We start from the raw sequence: 27,857 nt of genomic DNA on the forward strand, positions 1-27,857 counted from the left end.
GCGTAAATTGACCTGCGGTCTTGCTCGTTTCACCGGTTTATTAATGTCGCGGCTAAATGAAGTATAACTCGCGACGTCCTTTAGAGATTCCCTCGTAAACGTTCGGATCTACGCAGCGTAGCTGATTCGACGGCTTAACAGCGATTTATTACGCAATCGTCTGACTCGCGTCGAAACCCTTTGGCTGACGGCGAGGCCGAGAAAGAGGAACGGAAACGTTGTCTAGCAAAACCCTGTTACGTTGTCTGCATCAATTTATCGTGCACCATCTCCTTTGTCTTACCCCTTTCTATCGTTCAACCAACGATTTCGAGAATTCCTATTTCTAACTCGGTACGTTCGCGTCTCGAGTGGGAACAAAACTAGCGACTTAAACCCTAAATGAAAACGAGAGATGCTGTGCAGTAGCGATCAAAAGCTTGAGACCACCCTCTCGGTGAACTGGAAACGGATTGCTTCATGGAAATTCGATGGCTCTTGCACAGGGTGTTTCGTGAGCAATCACAACTTCTCGAATGAATTTAACGTAGGAAAATAAGAAGAAGAAGAAGAAGAAGTAAATGTTTCTTTGACTTTGTTTCAATGATTCTGAAACTCTAATAACTTATTTATTGACTCCTTGTTTAATTCATCCCTGAAATGAAGACCATAATTTTACACAACTACCTCGATAAACTGTCCTATAAGGTTCCTGTTTATACAATCCAGATGTTGTAGTTCTTTCATCCATATTGAAGTCACCACATTAAACTTTCACGAGCACTTTATGAAAGTCTCTTTATAGATTCCGACGACGACTTTGCGTGTTTCTTGTTTCTTAGAACTTGCAAACATTTACTTTCGTTTTAAGACTTTTTCGGACAACGACTATACCCGACTGTCTACGTCAAGTTTTATTACTTTTTTTTCTCCTGCTTCATCTAGATAAAATGCAATATTCTATGTCTATACAAAATTAGCGATTATTCTAACAAAAATTTTGTAAAATAAATATGGAATGAAGATGAGGTGACAATTCTATAGATGGTATTATATGTAAGCAAATATGAGAGATGAACAATGCATAAATAAAAGAAAACACCAAGAGCAAGAAACATGATTAAAAATAAAACACAGATGAATATTTAACCTTTGCTTTCGTGTTCTCGATGAATTATGAAGTGATGCAATCTGGTTACCATATCGTGAAAGTTTTAACGAGACTATTAAGGATTTCGATTTAGATCACTTTTACAGCTGACCCAGTTTGTTTACTTTTTCCTAACATACCTTAAGTACCGCGAAAGTAATATTTGCAACAGTTATTTCTTTTGCCTAGTTTTTGACCTGCAATCTGACAAGTAACCAATCGATTGCTTCTGATTCCTATCAATTGAAAAGAATACAAGTTCTCAGAGGAATTGGAGTAGAGGAATACGTGAATCGATTGGTGGTAAATCTGTACAAATTATATTACTTTTTCAAACAATATTGGGCACAAAATTGTTAAATCAGAATGCATCGAACATGCAAGTGAAACTATGTAAATGATATCGTGCGTATTTATAAATAGCCTACTTAGTAAATTTAACTCGTTGCATAGAATTACGTATTGCAAGTTCGTATGCAACTGGAAACGCATCTCAGTCACGCGAATGTTGCTTTTATTGTTGGCAGCGGGTCTCTGTTGTTCGACAAAATCGATAAAACGCTCATTCAAGAAACTTCTCGTCGAGCAAACCTAGATGCGTGATAATGTTCTTTTCGTTGAAATAAAAATCCTTAAAAAGCAGTCAGCCAAATGTTCTATGGAAAAGATTTTCATAAACCCCAAGAGAAGCAAGGAGATTATTACTCGGTCTTGTTAACGGGTTCCAATTACTCGGCAAAATAATTGCACGAGCTTATTCTCAAACAGGATTAACCGAACGAACTGTTAATGAACATTAAAGACGTAGCCCAAGAGGAAGCCGTTCGCAAACCCGAAGAGAACGTCCAAGCCACCCCCTAATCCCTGATTCTCAGCAAAAATCTCTCTCTCTCTAATAATGTCAAAAGTGTAATACGCCGGCACGAGCCCATTAATGTCGGATTTGAAGCAGGAACAGAGGGGGGAAAAATAGACTAGAAGGGGATGGCGGACAAGGGGTGAGTGAGAGAAAAAAAGGAAACGAACTCGATCCTCTAAGCACGACCCTGACCTACATATTTTGCATTCCATCGTTTTACTTCCTACGTACGTACGAACATCGCGTACAGGCACATACGACTTTGTGGTTCGTCACGTGCAGTGTGTATAATTTCTTCGGACGACCAACCGCGACCCGACTGTCCCGTTCGTCTTTCGTTTATTCTACCTCACCAACACGTCTACACGATGTTCCTCTGTGTCGGTCGAGGAAGGCACCGTTCGCTGTTTCTAACTTTGGTCTGGATGCAATTAAAAAAAGGGTCAAGCCCTGCCAGGAGAGCGTCTCGGCAGCGCGAGTAGTTCTTTTCTTTGAGACCACCCCAATCCCTGTTGGCGAGGGTTTCACCGCACCCCCTCTCCCCCGCCCCTTCTACCCGTCCGCTCCAAGTGCATCGGGGTCCTCCACCCTGGCACTGGGACGTCTCTTTAAAGTAAAGAAAGAAAAAAAAAAATCTCCCCTACCGGCTGCACTTCAGCCATTCCAACCCTTCAGGCGGGGATCAAAGTATTTTCCACTTTCTTGTCGCGTTCTCGGTCGAGCTTCTGCTAGCTTCTGGTCTCGCGGTGTGTCGCGATCGATTCCGAAACGAATGCAACGGTAAGAGCAACGGCTAACGGCTGCCCGTCCACGTTACTATTGACAAACTTCCCGAAGAAGGGGAAACAACGAGAAGAGGAAGAAACGTCCACGCGGAGACCGTCTTTGTCAACAGAAACTGCCTTCCTCCTTAGCCTTGAGTTCCCTTTCTGGCTCTACTTGTGTCGAGCTCGTCGCCGGTCACGATTCACGATATGCAACTATCCGGATAATGATTTTTAGCTTTAACTCGCCCTACAACCAATACGATGAATGTTTTTTCACGTTCGATAGATAAAACGTTGAATTTTCTATTTGAGGAACCATTTTTGGCAAACAGCCGCAGGAAAGTGTTTAACCAGCGAAGTACACTTTTGTCGCGTAAGAATCATCAAGAAACCGTGACAGTACCGTAAAGTTAATCAGCTTAATTAAACTTTCCACTAGGATCGTCTATTTGACTTTTAAAGCAGGGTCGTGCTTGTCAGACCTTTCGCCCCGGCCCGATATTGTTTCATCCCTATCCTCAGGATGGATTAGCGTGTTTCAAGGTGGAATAGAAACGGTGACCCGCATGCAGACTCGACCAGATACCAGGAAAGTTTAAATCCGTGAAAAGTCGTCTGAGTTTCGCTAATCACCCTTCGCCACCTTTCCCTCTAATCTCGTACATTCTGGTTTACTCGTTCGGCCAGTTAATACGATTCGCTGATCAACCGAAAGCGTGTAATTAGTCTATTTTTGTCGACCCGAATTTCTCGTCGACGAGAATCGTGAGACGGCCCAGTGAGCATTAAAAAGATGAAAGCTTTATTAATCATCATAAAGGGTAGAGCCTGGTCTTAATTTCAAAGGTTAATTTACAACTCCGTTTGTTTTATCGGGCATTGTTTTCGAATCACAATCGTTTCGTAATAATCATTCATACGTTCGCGTGGGAATTTTCGAAATAAATGCATCAATTGAATTTACGATGAAATTTCAAAATCTGAATAAACCTTCGTATCATAAAATTGTGTAGAACGATAAAATTACGGTAACGCGCAACGTGTCTGCCTCGAATACCTGCGTGTCCCACTTTCTGTAAGGTGCATGGAAAATTTAGTAAACCACCGAAAAAAATTCACGTTGGTGCTCTCGCTTTTTCACCGCCACTTACACTTCTCTAATGTTTTCAAGGAAGGAATAATAAAAAATATCTGCAATGGTATTAAATTATCAAAGCCTCTGGTACTGCAATGTCAATTAGGAACGATGGTAATTTAAAAATAATTCGTGTCTTCAAGCAACGTGTACACCGTATGTTTCAAACATGTATATTTTTCTTATCAGCCCCGTAACTTTGAAAAATGACTTCACCCGGTTAGAGAATAACACGATCCTAACTAAAATAGATTCATTAACAGTATCCTTATCGTAACACGCTGTCGAACGAACGTAATAAAAACTTCACGATGCTAGGTCATGCGTGAAATAAAATCTAATTCTAAATGCTCGTCATTCTAATTGAACGTCTGAATCGTACTTAAAAATAGAACGAACGATCGATCAGCAAGGTGTTCGCCAAAAATACGTGTTCGACGAATCCCGATATCGTGTCAGTACATTCGAGCCGTAGTCGACGGGGAAAATAATTCGCAATGTATAGTCGTGTAGCAAACAGAGGAGCAAGAAACAGAATCAGAAGGTAAAGGAGACAAAAACGTCTACGGACAATTGGTAACTGATTACAGTGTCGCAGCCATAGCTCGATGTATCTGCAGGTACCCTCTTTCACATGTTCACATTTGAAAAGATGTTCTGCATCGAATCGACGATTCTCACTCGGTAACGATTTCCTCTTTTTTTTCTGCATTCTTTTTGTCACGAATTCTTATCCAACCCATTGCCCGACCACCCTCTTGTGCTATCGCCGCGCCACTGCGTGCACGTGCGATCATGGTGCTTTCGAAATATGATTTTAGTGCTAAAAACAAAATGATGCCTGAACAATGATGACAGGGACACGGGGAGAGAAACTCCGAGAGTTCTGTTCTCAGTCGATTCAACTTAATATCGACCAATTGAATGGAGCTTGCTCATTCGTCGTTCGGCCATCGTTTATAATATCGTGACTAAATTCTACACCGAACACCGTACGATTAAACGATCAAATGTTTTAGAGGTAAATGATAAAGAAACGTTTAACGATAAAATCGACGATAAAAATGAAACGTATCTAACATGAACGATTCATAAAAATGCAAATACATTCGAGAGGTGATATCATTCGTTGGGTGAACTCGAAGCACCGAAAATAAAACGAGCAAAAGTTTGATTTACGAGTGTACTCCTTTCACCTCATCGCAACTCATCACTACCCTATATGTAAAGATTACTCCTAAAGGGAACAAACGAAGTTCTCTTTCACTACGTGCTTCACTCAACAACGCGGTGCTGTCTCTCAGAGAAAAAAAGATTTATTTAAAAAAAAAAGAAAAAAGAAAAACAAAGAAAATAGTAAAGGCACGCAACGTTCGGTCGCTACTTCGAACCGATCTGTGCTTCAACGTGAACAGTTTGCGTATAAAATTGAAGGTTGGAAAAGCAAAGAAAAAGATTCAGGGAAACGGGTAGCTTGCGAAACGTGACTCGCGCCGTTTCTGCAATCCCGTTCCCCCTTTTTTCTTCTTTTCATCGCGAAGCTGAGGAGTAACAACGACGCGTCGTCGCAATCTCTTGACGACATTCGACAATAAGACAAACAGAGAAAGAGAGAGAGAAATAGAGACAGTAAGAAAGTAGCGTACAAGAAAAAGAATACAAGGAGAAACGAGGACCGTAAAAGCGGAAACGTCGAGCGTTCAATTCTCTACGATTTCATTCGATTCGCGCGCGGTAAAAATGGCGCACAGGTGTCTCGTAAACAAGTACCGGTATCTTTCTTCCTCGGAAATTGCGACGATTGCTCGGTTCGACTCGATAAAGGATCGGAATATTAAATTACAGATATCGCGATCATTTTCATTGTAGAGAATTTCATTTTTCGTTTGATAACGCGGTCACACTGATAGCGTAATTAAAATAGATTTAATCAAGCTTTAAATCGTATCCAAATACGGCCAGTAACTATTGCAAACTCTTTCGATAGCGTGACTCCTATCCAACACGCGTGTTCGAACTCAAAAAAAGACCCTACAATTAAGTTAATGAAAACGCGCTCGAGGAGAACGCGTGTCTATGAAACAGAAAACACCCGGGAGACCGGAATTCGTGATACAGAAAAAAACGAATATTATAGCTAGGAGAAACGAAGGAAACGAGCGGCGCGAGGAACAAGCAAAAGTATGTCATTTCAATCCGATGAATTTCAAGTAATCTCGACGCCGAAGTGAACTCAGCTTCGCCGATCAATCGCGTCGAAGGAAGAAGAATTAACTGTATTTCAGAGATATCCTTCTTCGTTACATTTAATGCTTAAAAAATAAAAAGAAAAAAAAAATACGTGAAACGAAGTAACTTCTTCGAGGTGCTTAATAACCTTCTATAATTCAATCGGTACTTTTCCTTCGGGTACGAAGGAACTCCCTCCCTCGATAACGTTTCGTTATCTTTTATTAAATTTATATTGGATCGTTAAATGCGGCGAAGCTCCGCTAACGGAGCATGTACACCTATTTCAACGTACACTTACGTATTGCGATCGAATCGAACGCGTTATCTCATCGAAACGATACATAGATTTAATCGACGTTTAGCTATAAATAAAAATCGGGTAATCTCGGATTGTTCGGAGGATTCGTTCCTCTCTTTCCTTTAGGCGGAAAGTAACGCGTAACTTGGGTGATTAACGATGATGGGTTCCTTCGACTCGTAACTCGTCCGCTCGACAATATCTAAAGCGGTTTTCGATATCCGGTGAACCGACCAATCGTCGACGATTCGCTCGACGTCGCGTTTCGTCTCTAAAACAGCACGAAGGGGTGGAGACAGAGAAATAGAGAGAGAGAAAGAGAGAGAGAAAAAGAAGATAGGCGTGGAATTAGTAATCGAAGTAGAAATCTCAGGTGCAGTGGCTGACGAGCAAGAAGGGGTTTACGTATCGCTAATTACGTACAAACAGTGTGGATTCCATTTCTCGTGGATCGTGTGCGCGTGACTCGATTCCAAACTTTCCTCGAACTTTCTCCGGAATGGAATAAACGGAATTCACGGATAAACTGGCTGATATATGATCGCGTACGATTAACACGAAAGTAACAATCGTTTCTCGCGAAAAGTCATTTATGTCGAAGAATAATCTGCCTCACGATCTACGAGAAATCCACGTCGCGTGGAAGTCAGATGCATTGGTCAGAAAAAAAAACCAGGATATTAAAGCGAAACGAAGATCTCGGGATCAAGGACGATCCTGAAACCAGGACGGTCCTACGATCAGGACCAAGGATCTTGACGAGGGTACCTGAGCCACACATGGGCCGGGCTGCTCGCAACTGCATTGCTGTTTCACTCGTTAGCAGGCTTTTCCATCTCGTTCGTTGTTCGCACTTTCCTGATTGGTCAGACACTGATCAGACTGAAGATCGGCCTTACATGATCCGATTGGCGATCATGTCCTAATTTATCAGCCCTTCAACATTTGAGATCTCTCGTGTGCTCAGCGATTACCAAAAGTCGTTTCTCAACCGATCCCCGTTCGATCGAAAATCTTTCCTTGTTACCTTGAACGATGATTTTGTTTCCTCCAAAGTTATACGGTGTCTTGCATGATTGATACGACGCTCGTGTACGGAGCCAGGAAAGCGGAATCAAAGTGTCAATAATAAATAAAGGAGGAAGTATATAAAGAAACAACGGTATTCTCAATTTGCGAACAACATTCATGGGCGCGTTGTTTCGATCGAACTTGAACAATTCCAAGAAAGAGGTAGAAACAGGTCAGCTATAGAAATTCACTGTTAGTATCGTGTGCGCAATTGAATCTATATAATCAAACGTTAGAAAATAGATACCCGCTGGTATCTATTTCTAGGATCACGTTCCAATTAATCGAGTACGTCTTTATTGAACTTTAATTATCCGTATCAGCTTCTTCTTCATAGTGGCTTTCAAAGATGCAGAAATGTTCGAATGTAGCTGATACTCGAAAAATTCGGAATCATTCATCGTATCAAAACTGCCAATCTTTCAATCAGTTCTGATAAAAAAAGAAAGAAATTCCCAGCAGGATTCCCATCGATTCGCAGTTTTTCACTCGTCGACCCATCTTTAAACCGTCCTCGATGATGCGATTAAACATTCGGTTTAGCGCGGAGACTCGACGATAGTCATCTTACTTTTTCATCGTCTCGAGCGTGTTCCTCGAACATGTCGATACTTTCTTCGATAAACAGACTCTCGACTCCGTTGATCGTATCACGCGGCTTCCCTATATCTATTTTCCGATACTTATTCCACCCCACTCTTTGTACACCGAAACGACAAGCGGACGGAGCAAAAGAACGAAACGAAACGAAACGAACCGAAACGAAAGGGAAGGAAAGACGGCCGGGTCGATCTTCACCGAGGGAGAATGCTCGAAAGCAGCGTAAAGAGAAAAGGGAGAGAGGACTTAAGGGAGAAACAAACGGACAGATAAGGGAAGAAAGAGAAGCGACGAGTCGCTTAGCTGTTTCGCGAGAACAGATCTTATCTTCTATCGAGATCCAAAGCCACGGTTTCGATTCGAGCAAGCGAACAGCGATTTTAAAAACGCGATCAAACTATCCAAGCGTCCTAAATAACCGTTCGCACGAGCGACTTTTGAAAAAAGATTAGCTTCTTTAGAAAATAGAAACCTTGATCTAAAATAGAAACTGGATAGGTTGATCACATTTTCGCGATAGAAAAACAGAACACGTTCTATAACGTTAAAATTCTTTCATCGTGATAAGCTTAATATTCAAAGCGATGGGCCGTTGGTATTTCGGGGTAGAAAACGCGGACGAAAGGTACACGAAAGAACGAGGTAAAGGTGGGTAGCATTGGACGGAATTCCATTAAACCAGTTGGCGCGGATCGGGAAACAGAAGGAACGCGCAAAAGGGAAATGTGCAAGAGGGTAAGGGACAAGAGAGAACGAACGGAAATAGGGAAAGATGGAAGAGGAACGAACGAAACCGACGTCGGCTTTCGTTGCCGACGTAGGTTTATTATAAACGGCCTCGTTTTCCTCATTTCGCAACACGGTCAAGTGGAGCATCGCGTGGCGAAAAAATAATTTGCATCTTTGCGTCGAGAAATCCTGCCAACCGAATCGACCTCTTCAAAAAGAGGGAAAAATTCTTCTACGTCAACTCGCGTCTCGCGTGATGAATTGTTAAATAAAAGACTGCGAATCCATTCGCGAAATATAATCCACTCCTTCGATTTCACTCATCCGATGTGGTTAAAAAAAAAAAAAGAAGGATGCGTTGATGAAAAAAGTTTCACGAATCGCGATGAATCTTTTTTCAACCATTCATCGAAGTATCGCGCGTTTTCGCGCCCGGCTGTATGAATATGCAAAATAACGTTCGATGTAACGCTTAAAACTGTTCGGGGATATGCAAACTAACCGGGAATTTTTCCTTGTTAGCTTTCATCGATCTCCGCTTGCGAGTCAATTGACTGAGAGAAATATTTATAAGTCCCTAGCTTGCCAATTTGACGAAATAAGAGACGAGAGATCTTAAATCCCAAAGCTCCGAGCCAAAGTACCGTGCGTCGCCGACTTTCCGGCCGAAACCTTGGTATTTATAGGGAGGCGTGTAATGCGAAGAAAATTGTATCGAAAATAAATCATATCGAAATCTTGACCAACTACCTGAAATCTAAGGAACTCGAGCACGTAAAAAAAGGCCGTAGTTGAATCGTAACGTGTCGTTAACCCTATTTCAAGGGAGGCGAGGATCGATAGTAATGGATCGTTGATGTGCCGGTGACCGGGCAATGCATGAAAGCACGCTACTTCCGGGAGAGAAAATCGAACGAAACCCCTTTCCTGTCCTTCCCTCGAGAGTAGAAAGGTTCGATGAAAGCAACGATCCGTTTGCTAAGTTCTTATGCAAAAATCGTGAAAACGTTGAAGTTGTTAGTAGGCGAGAATCGCAAATACAAGGACAATCAATAAAAAGAACTCGATATGAAAAACGAATAGCAAATTGATACTCTGTTACGATAAAAACTTATTTCAATCGTTTCTTGACATTACGCGAACTCGTTCAGAACGTTCAATTAAATCAGCATAAAATTGAACGATTCCTGATTGCGTGTTTCCTAACGAGACTTCACGTGAGTGGAATTCACTGTTCTCTGTACCTCTCTAAAACTCGATTACTTACAGCAAAGAGCTACTACGTTAGAGAATTAGGTTACAAAGAAAAGAGCACACGGCTACCTGAACAATTTCAAGAATTAATTACCATGAACACCTACAAAATAATATCCTTTCGTTAATTACAACACGCCCGAGTTCGCCTATCACGTTTTTAAAGAATCCCTCTTCACAACATTGACTAAAAATCCACAGAATCGAAAAATTTATATTTGATTTTTCCATGGAATTGTTCAACGAATCGTTAATCTGTATTAAACAAACTTTCTGGAAATTTTCGTACAAAGTAAATTCAACAACGTAACGTCTCGTTTAAAGAAGTCAGTGACTGTGAGACTTTCTTTGACCGACTGCTTCTATAGAACACGAAGAAACGGGGAAAAAAGATAGCAAGTGGCTGGAACCGTTTTCTGTTCGCGTTAATTTTTCAGAAAGACAGCGTACAACAAAGAAGCTCGATTGTTGCCAAGAAGATGGGAGAGGAACGGTGAGAAGTTCGAGGAGGAAGGAAAGTTTGCAGACCCTTTTATTTCCTTCGAAATACCCGTTCGAGTTCCCGATTCTGGCAGCCACTCTTTTCCTTCTGGTACCTTCTTTCGTTCGGTACTTTCGAAAATTTCGAGACATCGGAATAACCGTCGAAGCACGTAGAAGCTCGCGTTGTATGGTAGCTTGCGAATCCGACAGAGGTACGAGCTGGCGGCAAGCGAAAGCCTGGACAAGTTTCTAGACGTACTCAATTAAAAGTTCCATCCACTCGAGCGGAGTGGCGCGGAGCCGAGATTGCACGGGGCAGAACCGTTCTGTCTTCATTTTTTCTCGAGTGGATCCACGTCGATCACCAGATGGAATACCGCGATCCACTGGCATTTCATTATCGCCTCGATTACACGAGTACTGCTGGTTACCTCAAGCCAATTTCACTCGACCCATCCCCCTCTTCAATTACACTTTTCCCCCCTCCGGTTTAACCCTTTCATTGTTATTGGCACCTTCAGGCGTTGGAGAAAGCTTGTATCGCGCAGTAGGCGCGTTGAGACTAATTATGGTAATTATAAACGTCTGTCTCTACCTCTTTCCTCTGGCAATTTAACTCGACGATAAATATATTTCATCGATTTTGATATTTTGATACATTTGGCAATCGCTGTAGGCTCGAGAGGACATCTCGCACAGTTAAGAGCAGTCTACTTTCTTCTATGTCATCGTTTTTAACTAATCGCATGATGCATATTTCTTGCACCATGATGACGATTCGTAAAGTCTTTACTCGTGAGGCGGAAAGGGGAGGGCAAGATTGATAAATGAATAGAAAATGCGTACCTACTATTGTCAACGAGTTTTGAGTGCTCAATAGATAGATGTTTTTTATAGAGGTTGAAAACGACAAAACTAGTTTATTAGTTCATGAATAGTACACGCACCGAAAACGTGGCGTTTTTATTATTCATTTGAATGTATCTCTCAATTAAGAAATATTTGTGCGAACAATTTTAATTCAATTCAAATAAACAGCGTTGTTTATAAAACAATCTTATCCTGAAGAATAATGGAAGTTTTTAAACAATCGTCGAACCAGGTTACGTAAATACGAAAGCAATCAAAGTTTCCATGTAAGAGAACAAAGCCTTAGATTAAAGATGATTCATTTACCATAAACAATAAAAACACCGCTAACAACCATTATTTTCTCTCTTTGAATTGCAAAATAATTTCTCAATAAATGCTCTGCATCGACAAGGGATGTTTAATCATTTCGAGTCGATTGATCTCTTAAAATGTTAGAATCCTTAAAAAGATGAAAATAATAAATGGTATTTCTATCCAAGAAACAAAACGAACCGGTAAGAGCATCCGATACCACGTTTTCGATCATGGAACGTTCTACCGTGGAAATTTCTGTTTCGGAAAACATATATTTATTATCAGAGGAAGAGAATATTTCGTTTCCTTCTGTCTGTAATATTTTTCTATTCATTTATCGTTCGCGATACGGGTACACATATGTACGTCGCGGACACGTACGCTTACATTCAACCGGCATGCTTCACCATCGGCATGGTCTACGTGGAAAGAGAAAACGAAATTGTACAACTGACTTACCGAAAGGAAGCTCCAAACGGCAGTCTATGAGAAGAGAGTGGCCGGTTGGTTTTTTCGTACCGATGATCTCGGCGCCTCTCATCTCGAGCTCCGAATCGAGGCTGACCCATTGTCCGGAACCCTCCTGGAACACAAATCAAAGAACGTTAAACAGCGCCACGGAAGAATTCCGGTAAAGGATCGTTTCATTGTAGGATAATTGAAGGGATCAAGCACAAAGAGATGCAAATGGACCGCTAATCTAGCCCCGGAGGCAATTCGATTCTACCTTATTAAGCTTTGCAAAATTCCAAATAAAATTCAGCTTCGGAGCATAGAGCATTCTGAAATTACGAGAATTTATGCATGCATCCAGCTCGCTAAATCGTCAGCCGCGTCTCGTTCGCATTAACGCGTTTAATGCGACCCTGTGCAACGTGTGCATATAATAAACAAACGCTCGTTAGGACGGCTACGTTTTGGCCACACTAAATTCCCTAATGTACCCATCTAAATTCTAATACTGCCGCGTGCTCGGGCATCGATGCGCGTTACCGGTGAATATCAATCGATTACGGAACAGTATCTTGCTCTGTGAAAATAACAACAGCAAAAAAACTGTACAGCGTTATAGCTCGGATAACATTTATGAATCAGCCTATACGTATGCATACATAAGATTAATGTTGGCCGCGGAAGCAACGGCGAGGACTAGTAATGGCCATGTACCACGGGTAAAGGCACATAACACGCGTACATAAATTGTAGAAAAGCTCTCTTTTCCGTGCCTCCGGCGTGGCGTGCTCTCAGAAACGAGCTGCGAAGCATGGCTATCAAAGTGCACGTGCGGCTGTTTGCAAATGGCGTGCCGTAATTAAAGCAATTCTCTTTTATCCGCAGCTGCTGCGACTTACAGCCAAAACGAACAGGCCTCGTATTTTTGTACAAGTACGCGGAGGCCACCGGTATGACTAACGGCGTTTTGTCTTAATTATCTGCAAACGGACCGTGTCGTCGAATTTAGCTACCCGCGAGGTTGCTCGAAATCGAAAGAAGACGTCTCGCTATCGGTTTTCCTCGATAAAACACTAGGTTATTCCGGCGGCTCTTGATTGGGTCGGATTGTCCCCTCGATCGCGAGAATTGGGTTCCTTGATAAATTCGTTTAGGAAGGGACGCGTGTGGATAAAACAACGTTCGATGGAATCGATTGAAGGGGCTTGTTTGGAGACAGATGGAAGCGGTAGATCTTGAAGGAAAAGCGTTCCGAAGATATTAGACCTCTTGGCTTGAGAACTTGTATAGAAATAGTTGTCGTTACTGTCAGATTAGATGGAATTGTTCTGTGTAAGTGAGGAAAGCTTATTACGAAACCCTTAATTAGATAAGAAATGCGCTTGCGAAATGTTATTTCCAAACTTGAGCAAAATAAACTCTATTATTTGATTTGCTACACAACAAACGCAATAATCCTCTTATCGATATTCAAAATTATCCACGTCGCACAATACATTATTTACTTTTCATTTAGTGTAACATAGTATGTATGAAACAAAAAGTATTATCGTTGATGATTCCGCTGAGAATACAGGTTTAATCCGTATCTACGCGTTTCCACCAATATCAATTCCACTCATGCACCAAATGCAAGTTTGAATTAAACTTCCATGCAAATGATCCCCCCCGATGTTCACGCCTTGCATTCGGAACCGCAGGTGTAACAATGCTTTCGTATGATTTATACAAAAATATTTGGTGCAAGTTGATGATAAGATAATCGCGTTGTATTATCGATTGTAAGCTAACATCGTTTTGAATTCAGTGTGCTGCTTTTACAATAAATCAAGACACCTGCCGCACCTGTTGTATCTACCTGAAATGCATTCTCTTAGGTTTAATTCTCGACCGACCTACATGCGATATTCACGGAAGGTTCTAGGGATCAGATTTAACCTGATCGAGGCAAAACACGATCTCAATTTTTCGATATGAATCAAAATTAAATAACAGCAAGGGATCAGAATTTGATTGAGATGAAAATTATATCGACACTGAAAAATGTTTTCCTCTTATACGAAGACGAAATTGCATGCCACGTGGAAATAATATTTATTGAATAAATTATGTTAATGATATTGTGCACTCGTTTCAATGGCTACTTATTAAAATTAGACTATTATCAAAACGCTAACGATACGGCACGTTTGACCACAATCGTTCACGATCGTTATCAAATTAAACAGATTGCTACCTGTGATTACGGAAGCGTAAAAAATTCAATGGATTGTACGTGGGGAACGAGTGACGCTGTAAAACCTCCATATATTTGCCGGCTTAAAAAAGAGCGCAACCTCAAACTCTGGGACAGATTTGCGGCTTAAACGCTTGGTGACGGCCGAACGATCGAATCAATCACGCTCCAGCGAGACCTTTGTTCCCGTTAATTTGGATTTTTACGCGCAGAACCGATCCTTTTCGACGATCAGCTCGTATATCCAAAGGTCGATCTGACTCTCCACTTAACGGCACGCAGGAAATCGGACATAGGAATTCGTTAAAAAATTTGTCCGACCTCCATGCGATTAATTTTCCAGCAGATTCGACTGGCGTCGATGGTCTTTCGCCAGAGATCGAGAATTTCTCGGTAATTTTCCTACCGGATGAATGTGATTGGCTCGCGAGAACGGTTCCAATGTTTCAGAAGTAAAATTTCACAGTTTCAAAAATAACCGAGCAAACGTTAAAGTCGAATTTATCACGGAGCGATACGGACAGTTTAAGTAAAAAGGAAACTCCCATTTCCTCTATTAGGAAGAAAACAGCGACTGTTTCGAACAAATAGGAACGCAAGAAACACGTTTCTTGAATGCACTTCGATCGGGAGAAATTTGGCGTGAATAAGAAAATGAAAGAGCGGAGAGAAACCTTGGTAAACTTCAAGCAAAATGTTCACTGAGAAATATATGCATGCCATTCAATCAATCTTCTGAATCAGAAAAATAGAAAATATTTGTAGTAATTTGGTATCGCGTTTCATGAAAACCAATGCTTCTGTTTGCTATTTTACTTATTGCACGAGTTGCACTTTTCTAGTTATTTAAATAAATTTTTTAATTTGCAAATTGCGAGAGCTGTTAGTCTTCCATGCCGTATGCCAATTGCATACTGTGCAAAGTGATAAAAGTAAATATCAACAACAAGTGGGACGAGTATCAACAAGTTCAACTTGCAATGGTTGCTACGTCCGCAAGTTTAACTCAAACTGAATCTAATTCGCCGCAGGTTGTCTCCACCATTTAACGCAAAGCATACGTTTCTTAGAGTATCTGTGCACCTAGTGATCTAACTAGAAACGTAGCTAAGTATTATTCCATTTGATGAATAATACACAATTATTTGGTTTAACGATTGAAATGTAAGTAACTTTGAAATAGAGAATCACTGTTAGTCTTGCAGAGAGAGGGGGTAGAGAAAGGGAAGTAGAGAGGGGAGAGAAAAGTGGGCATTGCAAGCCTGTGATGCTACCTATACCTTAGATGTTAATTGAAGCTTTGTTCTGCTTTCAAGATGAACTGGCAGTCGATAAAGAACATAATGACTAATCGCTTATGATAATTTTCCATAACATACTTTACTGTAATATAATAATATAGTAACTTACTGTGTCGATGCTATGGTGAACCATCAGTCAAAGGTGTAGCGCGGCGTCGATTTCAAATATTCGTTAAACATCGTGATTTTTACCGTTTACTTAACACCAAATGTATGAAAGTAAAGTGCTTAATAAATAGATATACCTTGAAACACACATTACCGATTTGAAACGCAAAAATTATTGTTATAAAGGAGAAATATCACTCGCTTCATACACGCCGCGCGCACTGCCGCCATCTTGGCTACTCACTGCGATTGCGCTGTCTATCGATAGACGATATAATTGAACTCTGACGCGCGGCAGATTCAAACGTAACAATGTAGCGCCAAACATGCATGCTTAAAGACATCGATTGTTTGGCTATTTTTAAACTGGTTGAAAAACATTTCCTCGGGGCATGAACAAGAAAAAGTTGTAATTTCCTGCGCATTGCAAATGACATTCTGAAAGATTTAATGTAACTTTGTTATGAAAAATGTATTCCTCTGAATATATTAGTTACACAGTCACGCGAAACTGGCCATTATTCATCGTTGCGCAATAAATAATTTTAGCAACTTCTGGTACATTTATACGTGGCTGAATAAGTGTCAGATAATGCATCAATGAACTTCATCGATAATAAATGACTATTATTCATGCAGAAACAAGGTCGCGTTATTTGTAATTTTTTTATTTACGTTGTAATAATTGGTGATATGAAAACGTGATCGAGCAATTTAATAAAAGGAACGAATCACGTCATTTTCTATTGCAAAATACCTGTGCAAAAAGCTTTTTTTAAAAGAAAGTAATTCAGAACTATCAGGATTGCCTGGCCAATCATTTGCAATCGCAGGGTATCTTTTTCCTATATAGCATGGAAACTGATGAAGGAAGCACAATTATGGTAACGATCACTTCAATACGTCCATTAAAATCCATCGAACGAATAGCTGTAAGTCATGTTTGGATAGCATAAAGCAGAAACGTATAAGCAAAGGGTATTGATTTTTCTTGCATCTCAACTGACGTAGAATTTAATTTTCTAAATTGGACATGAGAAAGACGAGAGGATGAAAACGTTGCTTGTACCACGAAAATGGAAAGCAATAAAATCTGTGGCGGAAGACAGGCAGGTAAGATGTCAATAAATAAAGAGAGCGCGTGAAATTTCTTCTCTTCAAGAACATTATCCGATGGTACAACAATAAATTGTTTATTCTACTTGACTTTCGACTTAAAGATCCTTCCGTGCGTTCTATCATTTCAACTTCAACCAACTTGTATTCAACTTCTCTTCCAGATTCGTTCCGTTTCTTTTTTAATTTTTTTTAGTTCAAGGCAGACAAACGGCTCGCCCACATCGCTACCGTAATAGTCCAGCTATCTCCTTATAGCTGTTATAAAATTATAACTTTGTTTCCGTCCGGATATTCTGTAGGTAACCGAGGTAAAAGTGCAGCCAAGATATCGCGACGAAGGTTCGTTCTATACGATTATGGTTGCCTATCAGGAAGACACGAATTGGGTTAGCCAGTTACGGATACCGATTCGACGCACGGTGTCCCCTTTCCCTTCCGGTATCAATCTGTTTCCGAGCAACCGAGTCCAATTATCACGACTATCACGCGAGAAGAAATAAGGGGTTAAATGGGGTGCGAGTCACCGGAGAGATGTGCCCGCTGTTGAATGGAGAGCTAAAGCAAACGATTCGATCGATCTCGTTCACTTAAGAAACCAATATGTGCCTTCGTCAGGCGTCGAGAAAAATATGATTTCTCAAGGAACGCAGAGGAAACGAGTTTTCTTCAATTTATCGACCGCCGTTTCCGCTTCCCCTTGCCATTTTCTTTCTCCTTCGATTGTGCCGCGAGCAAAACGCGGTACTCATCGAATTTTCACGCTTATTCTGTGCGAACAAAGATGCGATCGATTTGAGTCTTAACAAAGTCAGGTAACACGTGAATAAAAAGAATGGCGTGTAACTTGGAAAACGTAAGGAACCACGTGATAATAAAGTGACGAGTTCTTAATGCTGTATTCTCATCGTTTTTTTTCGAGCTTACGATCAATGCGATGGTCGTTACGTCTGTGTAAAGATTCGCCACGCCGAGACAAAAAGAGAATTACACCGAGAACGGAGGGTGACGCTGGTGGATACTCGCAAATGGAACAAGACGCCCCCGCAATTAAGCGACCGACGACACAATGACTCTCCAACAGCCTAGAAATGATTGCGAATACCGCACAGATTCATCGCGCAAGGCCGACGAATGCCACCATTTCCGTCCCCGCTACGACAGACCGGCTAAAGTATATTAATGACGATGTTCTCTTCCCCTTCTGAAAGACGGCCGTATTTCAATCAGTCAAACGTATTACATTCTTCAATTCGGTTTGAAAATTAAAAAGAAAATGTAATAAATATTCTTCTTAACTTGCAATGTTATAAAAATGTTAGAAAATGTAATAATACGTAAAAAGATCAAGCGATACGTTAATATATTCAGTAATAACGTCTAGAGGGTGGTTCCGTCCATGAAAAAATATTCTTGGAACGAGGCCTAGTTTGTCGAACGACTTTCTCAGAATCGAATCGAAATAACATGTAATGTCAAATTGCAGCAACCCTGACGGAAATTGCGTCGCTGTAAATATGGCACGGGGATACCAGTTGCCTATTTGAGCGGAATACGTGTATATTCATCACGTACATCCGAAGACACGCGCTCCTACGTCTGACGTTTGCAGGCCTGCATCTACTTACAGGCACATTTGTTACGGCCGACAAGACCGACGATCCGTCTGACATATGCAACGACGACTCTCCTTGCTTACAGCCGTTATTTCGCTCCGCTTGACGGGAAATGCAAATCGTTCAGGGACAAATGATAACGCGTTCGCTTAATTGAATAGCGAATTAAAATTGTACCATCCCTGTGCAATTTTCTGGTTAATCTTCTCGCTCGACCTTGTTCAGTGAAAGCAGCAATCCAATTATATTTCTTAAGAATATTGCACAAGAAATTGGGAGCTTGACTGAGAAGTTTAATGAAAAATGAAAAATTTCATGAAATCGTGATTTGATTGAAAACGAAATCTTCGTCTATTAATTGTTTAAACACCTGCCACTCAACGATACCACAGATTTGATACTGTCAAGCATAGACGGGGGTAGATAAACCGCAGCTACCCAATCAAATTCCCACCTGCGCCCATCGTGTTCCTGCTGCCCCATAACGATCGTCGAAGGACAGGGAGGCGAAAAAAAAAAATGGAAATGAACGAACACGAGCGGTGGTTCGTCAATTTCTCGAGTCAACAATTCGCATAGCAAAAGTTTCTAGTAATGAGCAAACAGGTAACCGTGTCCCAAGTTTGCCGGCTACAAATGAAAATCTATCCGAAACGTTTGACCTCCTGACAAGACCGTTTGCCCGGAATCCTCGTAACGAGCGTACAACGAGGAACTTCTCGACCACATGTCGACCGAACGTGATTTTCCGAGGATTAGAGAAACGATTTAGAGCTACCTGTTCTTTCTTTCTCTCTTCTTGCCACGGGCAAGGAAACGATGAGGGAACAAACGGAAACGGGGATGAAGTCGATCGATCCGAAACTTCCCGCAGCTCTCCATCACTGGCTGGTTAGCAAGGAATCATCCATCAGTCCGAGATCTTCCATGGAACTCAAAGATGATCCCGGATCCCTTTTCCATCAACTTCCAAGATAACCTGTCTCTTTAACGTTGCTTCTTTCCCTCTTATAGGGTGCTTGTACCTATCCGTAGATATATCTTCGTAGCTTCTCTTTTTTCACTACCGCCGTCTATAAGAATTTAATTCCATTTCCGTCCGTACTCCGTAGCATTAAAGCGAAAGCCTTCGATATCCCCGATTAACGAAAAAGAAAAAACACCTTTGCCGGAAGGAAGAAACATTGTTGACGGTGTATTCTTGAACGGAACTTAAGCCGTTAATGAAAATGTAAATTCTAAGAAGATAATCTTCCTCGGGGCAGAACTTGAATCGCTGAAAAATCGATCGTCTTATCGTTCCGAATCGATTCTACAGCGTTGTTTTTGTTACAGAAACTTCGACGAGCCAATGTTTCTCCTCGTTTCAATTTAACGTAAATGTCACCCAGTTACGGTCGATTTCGTAAGACGATGAAGATATTATTGCAACGAATCGCGAAGCAGCCTCGAGAGCATCCCTTTCTAGCTGGAACTTTAATTTTCAACACGTGACACGATCTCTCAGACACGGACAAAGCTTTCTTCGGGTTCGAATCGAGGATTTTGTCGTTGGGGTGACGTATGCGGCCCCGAAGCAGCTAGAAATGGCAGACCGTCAACGCGTGGGACAGGAAAACGGAGACGGAGGGTGTCGGTAAGAGGTTTGTCAAGCCTCTGTCATAAAGCAGTGGTGGGCGGTGCACGAACACCAGTTACCACGGATCACTAATACACGTGAGAACGAGTCAGCGAGGATGCCGTCGCCGGCAATGTCTCATCGTCATCCCTCTAGAGTTACTTGACATACCCCAGTCAGCGCATTTCTAATGTGAATCGAACCGGTCGTACGTGGATCTCGCGTGCAGCTTTATGAATATTTTAAGCCAGGCTTGACCCAGATTGTCCTCGCAACAGGAAAAGCAACCTGCCCTCGGCTTCGAGCTCGTTCACTTCGTTTCTCAGCTTTTACTTCTCTCACCCTTTCTTTCCTCCTTCACATTTGTCATTACCCATTTAGATCTACCTTCCCTTTAATACGTCAACCTCTCGTCATCCTATTTCCAACGTCTTCCTTATCGTTTCTCTCCTTCGCTACCTAACATCTGCCTCGATCCACTGTTTAACATTTTCTCGACCAAATCTATCGTTCCCCCTGTGTATCTCTCTCCTCGTTCGCTTATCTACACCTTTGTCGTTCCTATCTCTGTCAGCATTCGCTGGCACTGGAACGCCAGGCTGGTCGATCGATCGTTCAGAAACATGAAAGAAACAGTTTGCCCGTGATTCATCAATCCTCTTCCCGTGTTCACGATCATAACGTTTTCGTGGCACGAGTTGAAGGTATCGTAACAATGGGGAGTGCGTGTCTGCAAAGTTCTCGGTCGATCGCAAAACCGACACTCCAACTTTCACTTCTTTCACCGTAATAATCTACCAACAAGAATTATCAATAAATGTCACCGTACACTTTTCGTAATTCTTTCAGACGAGAGTGCGTGTCTGCAAAGTTCACGGTTAATCATCGAACCGACACTTTCTTCCCAACTTTTGTTTCTTCTATAACTGGTAATGATCTTCTATAACTGTCACTGTACACTTTCTTTGAACACTTGACAAATTCACCGAACCCGTATATTTCTTTTTTCTTTTTTTTTTTTTTTTTTATTCACTCGACCGACACAAGTTTTCACTCGTCACACTGCCGCACCCGTGGCCGGACTGAATACCTTCGAGCTCGGCATTCGAGGCTTTTTCAAACTGTTCGCTCGACAGTTTTTCCTGCATGTTTGTCAGCCGACCGTTGTACACAAGGGGGGTAGAAACGCGTGAACAAATCCGGGAAATCTTTTGTCAAGGTCGTTGCCACAGTCCAGTTCGAATGTGTGCACGCAGCATAACGGCGTCGTAAAGCACGTCGCCTTGGCTTCCCCGACTGTTTCATTGAGCGTTCGTAGCTGGCTATGCGCCAAGTGACGTCACCGACGGAACAGAGGACTCGAGGATTGTCAACGGTGATGGTGATGGAACCGTGGTGGATGTCGTGGTCGAGGACATGGCCGACGAGAGCGGTCGCCGATACCTCCTCTGTCGCTGGCTGCTGCTTCACTCGAATCAAGAAAACCAAAGGAATGCCACCCTTAAAACGTAAGTCACCCACCCCACCTCGTAATTCAATTTACTCCATTCTCCGGGGAGTTTCCGGGTAAATGCAGCGACACAGGTCTCTCCCTCCCCTCCTCAAACTCCCACTGCTTCTCCCTCCTCGCGTGTACGCGAGTCTTTCTCTCTTCCCCGCGAGAAAAAACGCATCGGCATCGATTTATTTTGGCAATTTTTGCATTTGTGCGAAAGTTCGTAGAGTCCGGCATCGTACAATCGATACTTCCAACGAATTTCAACGTTTCTCTTATTTTACGACAGCCATTATACGCTCGTAAAACGGAAATTGCGTTCATAACGTTGGACGTTTAATAGAAGAAGGCGTTTAATATCTACGGAGAGTACCCCGGCGGTGAACTTTGTTTCTACGCGATTCTATGTATTTCCGAGGACAATTTTACGATCACCAACCGAGTGGATGTTAAATAACATTTGTTCGATTGTTTTCTTTCGTTCAAGATTTTTCTATCGTAATTGTTGTAATTTATAGAATGGGTAACGGAGAAGGGAAAAGGGAAAACATTTGCGTCGTCGATAAAAAGATATATACATAGTAGGATTAAAACCTATCGTTTGCTGGAACGCTTACAAAGAGATTAGGAGAAATCGGTGCAAGAGAGTAGCCGAAGAATGGCACGAGTATTCGAGCATGTATAAAAGTAGGGGGTGGGTTCTCGCACGTGACTGAATTGCATCCCTATCCGAGGTAAGGCTGCCCTCTAATTTAATTTGTTCGACCCTCCGACGAAAGATAAGATGCACTTCGTGCACTTCGTGCGGAAAAAACAAACAGGGCTTTCTAGTTTCACTTTCTTTGTTTCACGCCCTTGTACTTTGTTCTATTCACCAAGTTCAATCTCCTTCGTTGCTGGTCCGTTTGAAATTCATCAAGCTTGAAAGAGTCTTATTTAAAAAGCAACCTGCGTAATCGATTCCTCTTTATCGAACTTTTATAAATTGATGTTAAATCTTATTTGATATTGATCTTAAATCTTATTTGAAGGATTGTAAATAATTTGCCGGACCACGTATCTACAATTATTTTTACAAGTGCCAACAATAAGAAACGTGAGCGAGTCGAATCTAAGGGATTCCCTCTACTTACATATTTTATAAAGCGTTAACTCTAAATTCAAACTCCGCCGTTATTTAAATCCGTCTTATATGCGAGCTGTGATATTGTTTTTCGAAGATCACGCGCCGTCCGACCTCGCGATATCGTTACGTGTTTACCGGCGGTTTTGCTGTCTTTCACGATTATCTGTTCGGAATGTACATTTCTTATGTGAGTCAAACTTCGACAATTTATATATAGAAATTTCTTGTCAATAATTGATCATAACAATTACAAGTCACTGATCCATTTCTGCTCTCATCAACGGAATAAATTGTGTGATATTTTCATTTTTCTAAATACGTCTAATTTTCTTGCTAACGTCCCATTTTCCGCCTTTGATAATTTCCCGAACTAAAACTCACTCCTTGAGAATTAATTGCTGAAGGTTTCTGCGTATCGAGGGTTCTCGGAAACATCGATACACAGACACCTCTAAAAGGAGTCAAAAAGGACGATTACAAAGAAAAGCAGGATGCAGACGAATAAAAATGAAAATCGAAGGATTTGCAATCGTTCATTAACGGAAAAAAAGATTTTTAATAGGGCCATTAACTGGCGAAAAGGGCAAAAATAATTTTACTAGATGCATTGGAAGCCACCTCCCTGTTCCTCTTCGTCTCAGATAAAGAAGCCGTCCAATTTAATTAGCACGAACTCCCCTTTATCGCCGTATAAAAGTGCAGTGGACCGTAGCTCACAAATGAAGAAAGAACGAAAGATAAAGGAATTCTTAGGTCGAAATTCTTTCCAGGAAGATATCCTGTCGGTGCAAGAACCTCGTTGAAGATTCGAGGTGTAATGGACCTTAATTTTGTCCTATGCTTCGCACCTTTTGTTTCAAACCTGACACAAAAATGGTCCGGCTATTTGCGACGAAGAAAAGTTTAATGAAAGCTACTTAAATGAGAAGAACCACTATATGATAATTATTTGAAAAATGAAAAATTTTTATACGATAAACGACGGTGGAATCAAGAAGAATAATGTATTAGGAAATGCACAGGATATTACGATGATGATATTAAACTTGCAATCGAGAAATGCAATTTTTTACTTGCTCGCCATAACAGTCCGAGAGTTGCCATAAAGAACGTATCATTTGCTATGTAAAATTGCTCCACGCGACCAATTTGTCATAGGACTTCTAAGTAGCGACCAACTTACTTTATATGCAAATCGATATCGTCGAGTTTCCCGGGCCATGTATTCCACGGAATGAAGAAGTAACCAAGAGCAGAGAGACAGGGATAGAAAAACGTACGACGAGCGAAATTACATTTTCCAAGCAATTTTAACGTCCGCTGTTAATTATTGATATCAAGAATCATCGTAATACCAGTTGTAAATCTGTTAGGGAAAAACTGTTGAGCATGAATTTCATGGGCCATCGTCGGACACGGTTTTCTCACTTTTCCGACGACAATTACTCGGCCTTTCGCTTCCCACGGGAACAGTTTTTTCTTTCCTTTAGGCAACGAATCGATCGAATGCGAACGAATAGGACCGATATTTTTGAAGGGACAATGAAAACGACTTCTTTGACCGCAAAGGGAAGCTTTCGCGTGCAGACCTTTCGCTCTTTTACGAGTTCGACTTCTAGTTCGTTGCGAAAGTTCGATCGTTCCTCTCTCGACAACCGATTTTCCGCATAATGCTCTGAACCACGGGAAAGTACTATACCGAAGGACAGGAAGTTCCCTACCTCCTTTTGTGAGGATGGCGAACCGAAAAAAATATTCTGATTAACGATCGATCGGAAGATTTCATTCGCAAGTTTTAATTAACCAGGGAATCGTTGGATTAATTGCATTGATTTAAAAAAAAAAAACTTGCTATAAATCAATATCGCATAGAAAAGCAGAACCATCGTCAAACGTAGACCGAATTATGGTATCTTTGCTCTCTTATTACCAAGTTTCAAGATGAAAGAGATTCAGGAAAATTCTGGATTCGCTTAATCGAACGATTTATACATGCAGCTTGCATTCGGAACGATGGTTAGACATCGAGTTCGATCCAAGAACATTTCCGTCCGCAATGGAATTAATTCTCGGTCAAGCAGAAACCAACGATTTTCTCGAGTGGAAGTTTCAAGATATTACATTTTATTTCCTGACCGTGGAGACGAACCTTGCTCGTAATCGCATTATCGACCAGTTTGGACCGACTCACAGACCAATCCGGCGCATCGTCCACATCATGGGAACAACCCTGGAACTCGTTACACACTTCCATCGAACGTAGAAAACTGGCGTCGATTGATTCCAGCTCGTTCGATGTGTAAACAGTCGTTTCGGTTTCGTTCCACGTGCGGCGAGCCAGCTTGCACGATTATATCAAGTCGTCTCGATGAGCCACTCGATGTACACGCGATATCCGCTCGATCGGTGATGGATCAACGCTTCCGGGATAACAAGCTTGCTACAGCGAAGAATTCCGGAAAGCACGCACCTCGTCGCTTGTTACCTCCTGCGATTATTATGATTTTCTAGCGTGAAATACGATTTCTTACAATTTTTATCGTCCCTTAATGAATTTCTGCAGCAAATTTGTCGTTTACCTCGAGCTACGTCAACTATGTTTAGCGTTGCTTTAAAATCCTATACCATTTACGTAACTTGACAATGCAACGTATCCTGTGAGATCCTATCGGAACGCGAAGCTTGCACGAAATCGCAATAAATTTTTTCCACGAGAAAACGTATCGTGTTAGCGATTTGTCGACGAGATTTTTTAAGCAGGACGTTGTACTGCTCCCTTTCTCTTAACAAACAGCTTTTTCGATCAGCAGCACTCACGCGATACCATTTAAACGCGTCACGACGACGCCGTATTTTCCCTGCCCCTGTTTAGCTACACTCTTTTTTTTTTCTCCCGTTGTTACTAAAATCGAGCAAAGTTCACGCTCGATGGAGTACGATCCCGTGCCATTTACGGGAAAATAACAAGAGGGGTAAGGCAGGAGCAAAAAAATTTGCTACACTTTTACCAACGATCCGCACGCTGATTGGCTTTTACGTCCAGTCTACGCTCATTAAATTCTTGCTTCTGATAATAAAAGAAGATTTTTACGATACGTAAAGAAAAGATACTGTTTCCACGAAAACGAAATCTAAGAAAATACCTACGTACACGTTCGTGCGGTAAATCTACAGTAGTACAAGTCCCCTTTAGTCAGACCATTTCTTGAAAGTTGTATGAAACTACTATTGCTCCATATCGTATCTACCTGATTCTACGTCTAACACATCGCGAATATCAAAGTGTCTCTTTAAATGTTAATTATGTTAACGTCGATAATCCTCAGGGTGCAAATAAAAATTTTGAAAAGCATGCATAATTACTAGGAAAAATTCCAAGTAGCAAATTGAAGCATTAAATTAAAACATGACTGCTTAATATCCTTAATAATCCGTATTATCCTATATCGTAGCAGACGTGGCTAGTTCTACGTAAACGGGTTAATACACCCGATCTACAATTTAGATTGTAGACATACACGTTCGTTGATCGCGATAACGGAAATATCGGGGTGCAGCTTAATCGATAATCAAAATAATACAAAGCGCTATGTCTCGACGTTGCAGCGCTATAATCGAGATTTTCGTACAATGCGTTCGGAAAGTACGACAGCTCGAGAATGCATGTTTAGGAATTAATCTGAAATGGCGCGCTAACAAAGACAGAAATCTAGCTACATGTATCAATTAGTGTACCGTGTTGGTGAAATCTGGCGGTGCCTGTGTATTGCTGTTCGTGTCGCGCATGCTGTCGAGGGATATGTGTTGTTGTTGTTGTTGTTCTTGTTCTTGTTTCCCTGTCGATACTGTGCTCTTGGATGTATTGTAGGACTGCTTAGACGTTACCTCATTCATGTAGGACACTTCTGATAATGGCACGTAGTAGTAGCCCAAGAAACGATCCCACAGGAAACCCTTGCACCAGACCTCGACCAGAAGACCCGTGTTCATGTCGTTCGTTTCGCTAGATAACAGAGAAATTCAATGTTCAATTGTTAGACAATCGTTCTGCTGACGAATTCGAATAATCATTAAGACTAATTTAAATGATATTGTGTTCTACGTTTCTGTACTTTCGTGCATCGATTTGAGGGAATCAGAGATGCTAGACAGGTATTCAACATCTAATTCGAGTGTTAATTCTATAAGAGTGTTAAATCTATAATTGATTAGAATAGCGCTCTGGAGAACAAAGGACTCGAATTCGAATCACGATTCGGTAATTCGATCAATTATCTCTACATACAATTTTCGAATGTACACTTTATTCCCGAGTTGAATTTAAATTGAAGATGTTGGAAAATTCAAGCGTCAACATAAATATCGACACGGTTGTATATTGATCGGTACGAGTAGCCTGAATAGATTGAAATTGACCGGTACATTTTCAAGATTCTTATTTTAGGCGGTTACTTCGTCACAGGTTAAATAAATACGATTTAAATGCGGTCTGAGCACACGTAGAGACGCGTCAAAGGGAAAGTAGGTTAAAGGTTCGCGACTTGCCAAGTAAAGATTTAGCGGCGCCAATGAGAATATTTCAGAAAGCTAAGATCCAAAATTCTCCTATTTTCCTCTGCTATAATGACTTCACGATTGTCCAGCTCGTATACATTTTATACGCCCGATCAATAATATGGTTTGCTCAGTCAAAATAACAAAATTAACTAACGGCCAGTACCGTTTCGTTTTTTAATCCTTTTCTTCATTCACCCCATACGGTGATATTTTCCCTTCGAGTATCGATTTTTACCCCTTCTTGCTCGCTCGCGTCGACAAAGCGGGCTTCGTTTTTTGCCTCGAGTATAATTATGCTTTGGAATAATTTTGTCGACGCCCTTTTACCGGCGAGTTTTATCATCCAGATATTATCACACAGCCAAGCGGTGGAGGTTGCCAGGAAATACACCGTGTCCTATGATATGCTTATTTATAAAAAAAAACCCGGACGATGGTAGATGTAATGTTCTTAGTATTTACAGCAGCTTTTTATTATTAGCCGGGTTTTTATACCCATTATTCTAG

The 27,857-nt window shown here is 41.3% G+C and overlaps 1 protein-coding gene across 12 annotated transcripts in view; it reads right to left on the bottom strand.

Annotated features, from left to right (window-relative positions):
* unc-13 overlaps positions 1-27,857 on the bottom strand; it is a 187,623-nt gene that overhangs the window by 139,726 nt on the left and 20,040 nt on the right. For 7 of the 12 annotated variants that reach the window (XM_076690625.1, XM_076690618.1, XM_076690619.1 and 4 more), the window contains exons 4-6: positions 26,529-26,796; positions 12,184-12,307; positions 7,189-7,278 (exon numbers count right to left, since the gene is read on the bottom strand). In XM_076690625.1, the coding sequence (XP_076546740.1) occupies positions 7,189-7,278; positions 12,184-12,307; positions 26,529-26,796 (482 nt within the window). The remainder of the gene's footprint in view (positions 1-7,188; positions 7,279-12,183; positions 12,308-26,528; positions 26,797-27,857) is intronic. The other 5 variants (XM_076690624.1, XM_076690623.1, XM_076690622.1 and 2 more) reach the window with 3 other exon arrangements.

This window comes from Osmia lignaria, chromosome 10 (assembly GCF_051020975.1).
Source record: "Osmia lignaria lignaria isolate PbOS001 chromosome 10, iyOsmLign1, whole genome shotgun sequence".
Lineage (NCBI taxonomy): Eukaryota > Metazoa > Arthropoda > Insecta > Hymenoptera > Megachilidae > Osmia > Osmia lignaria.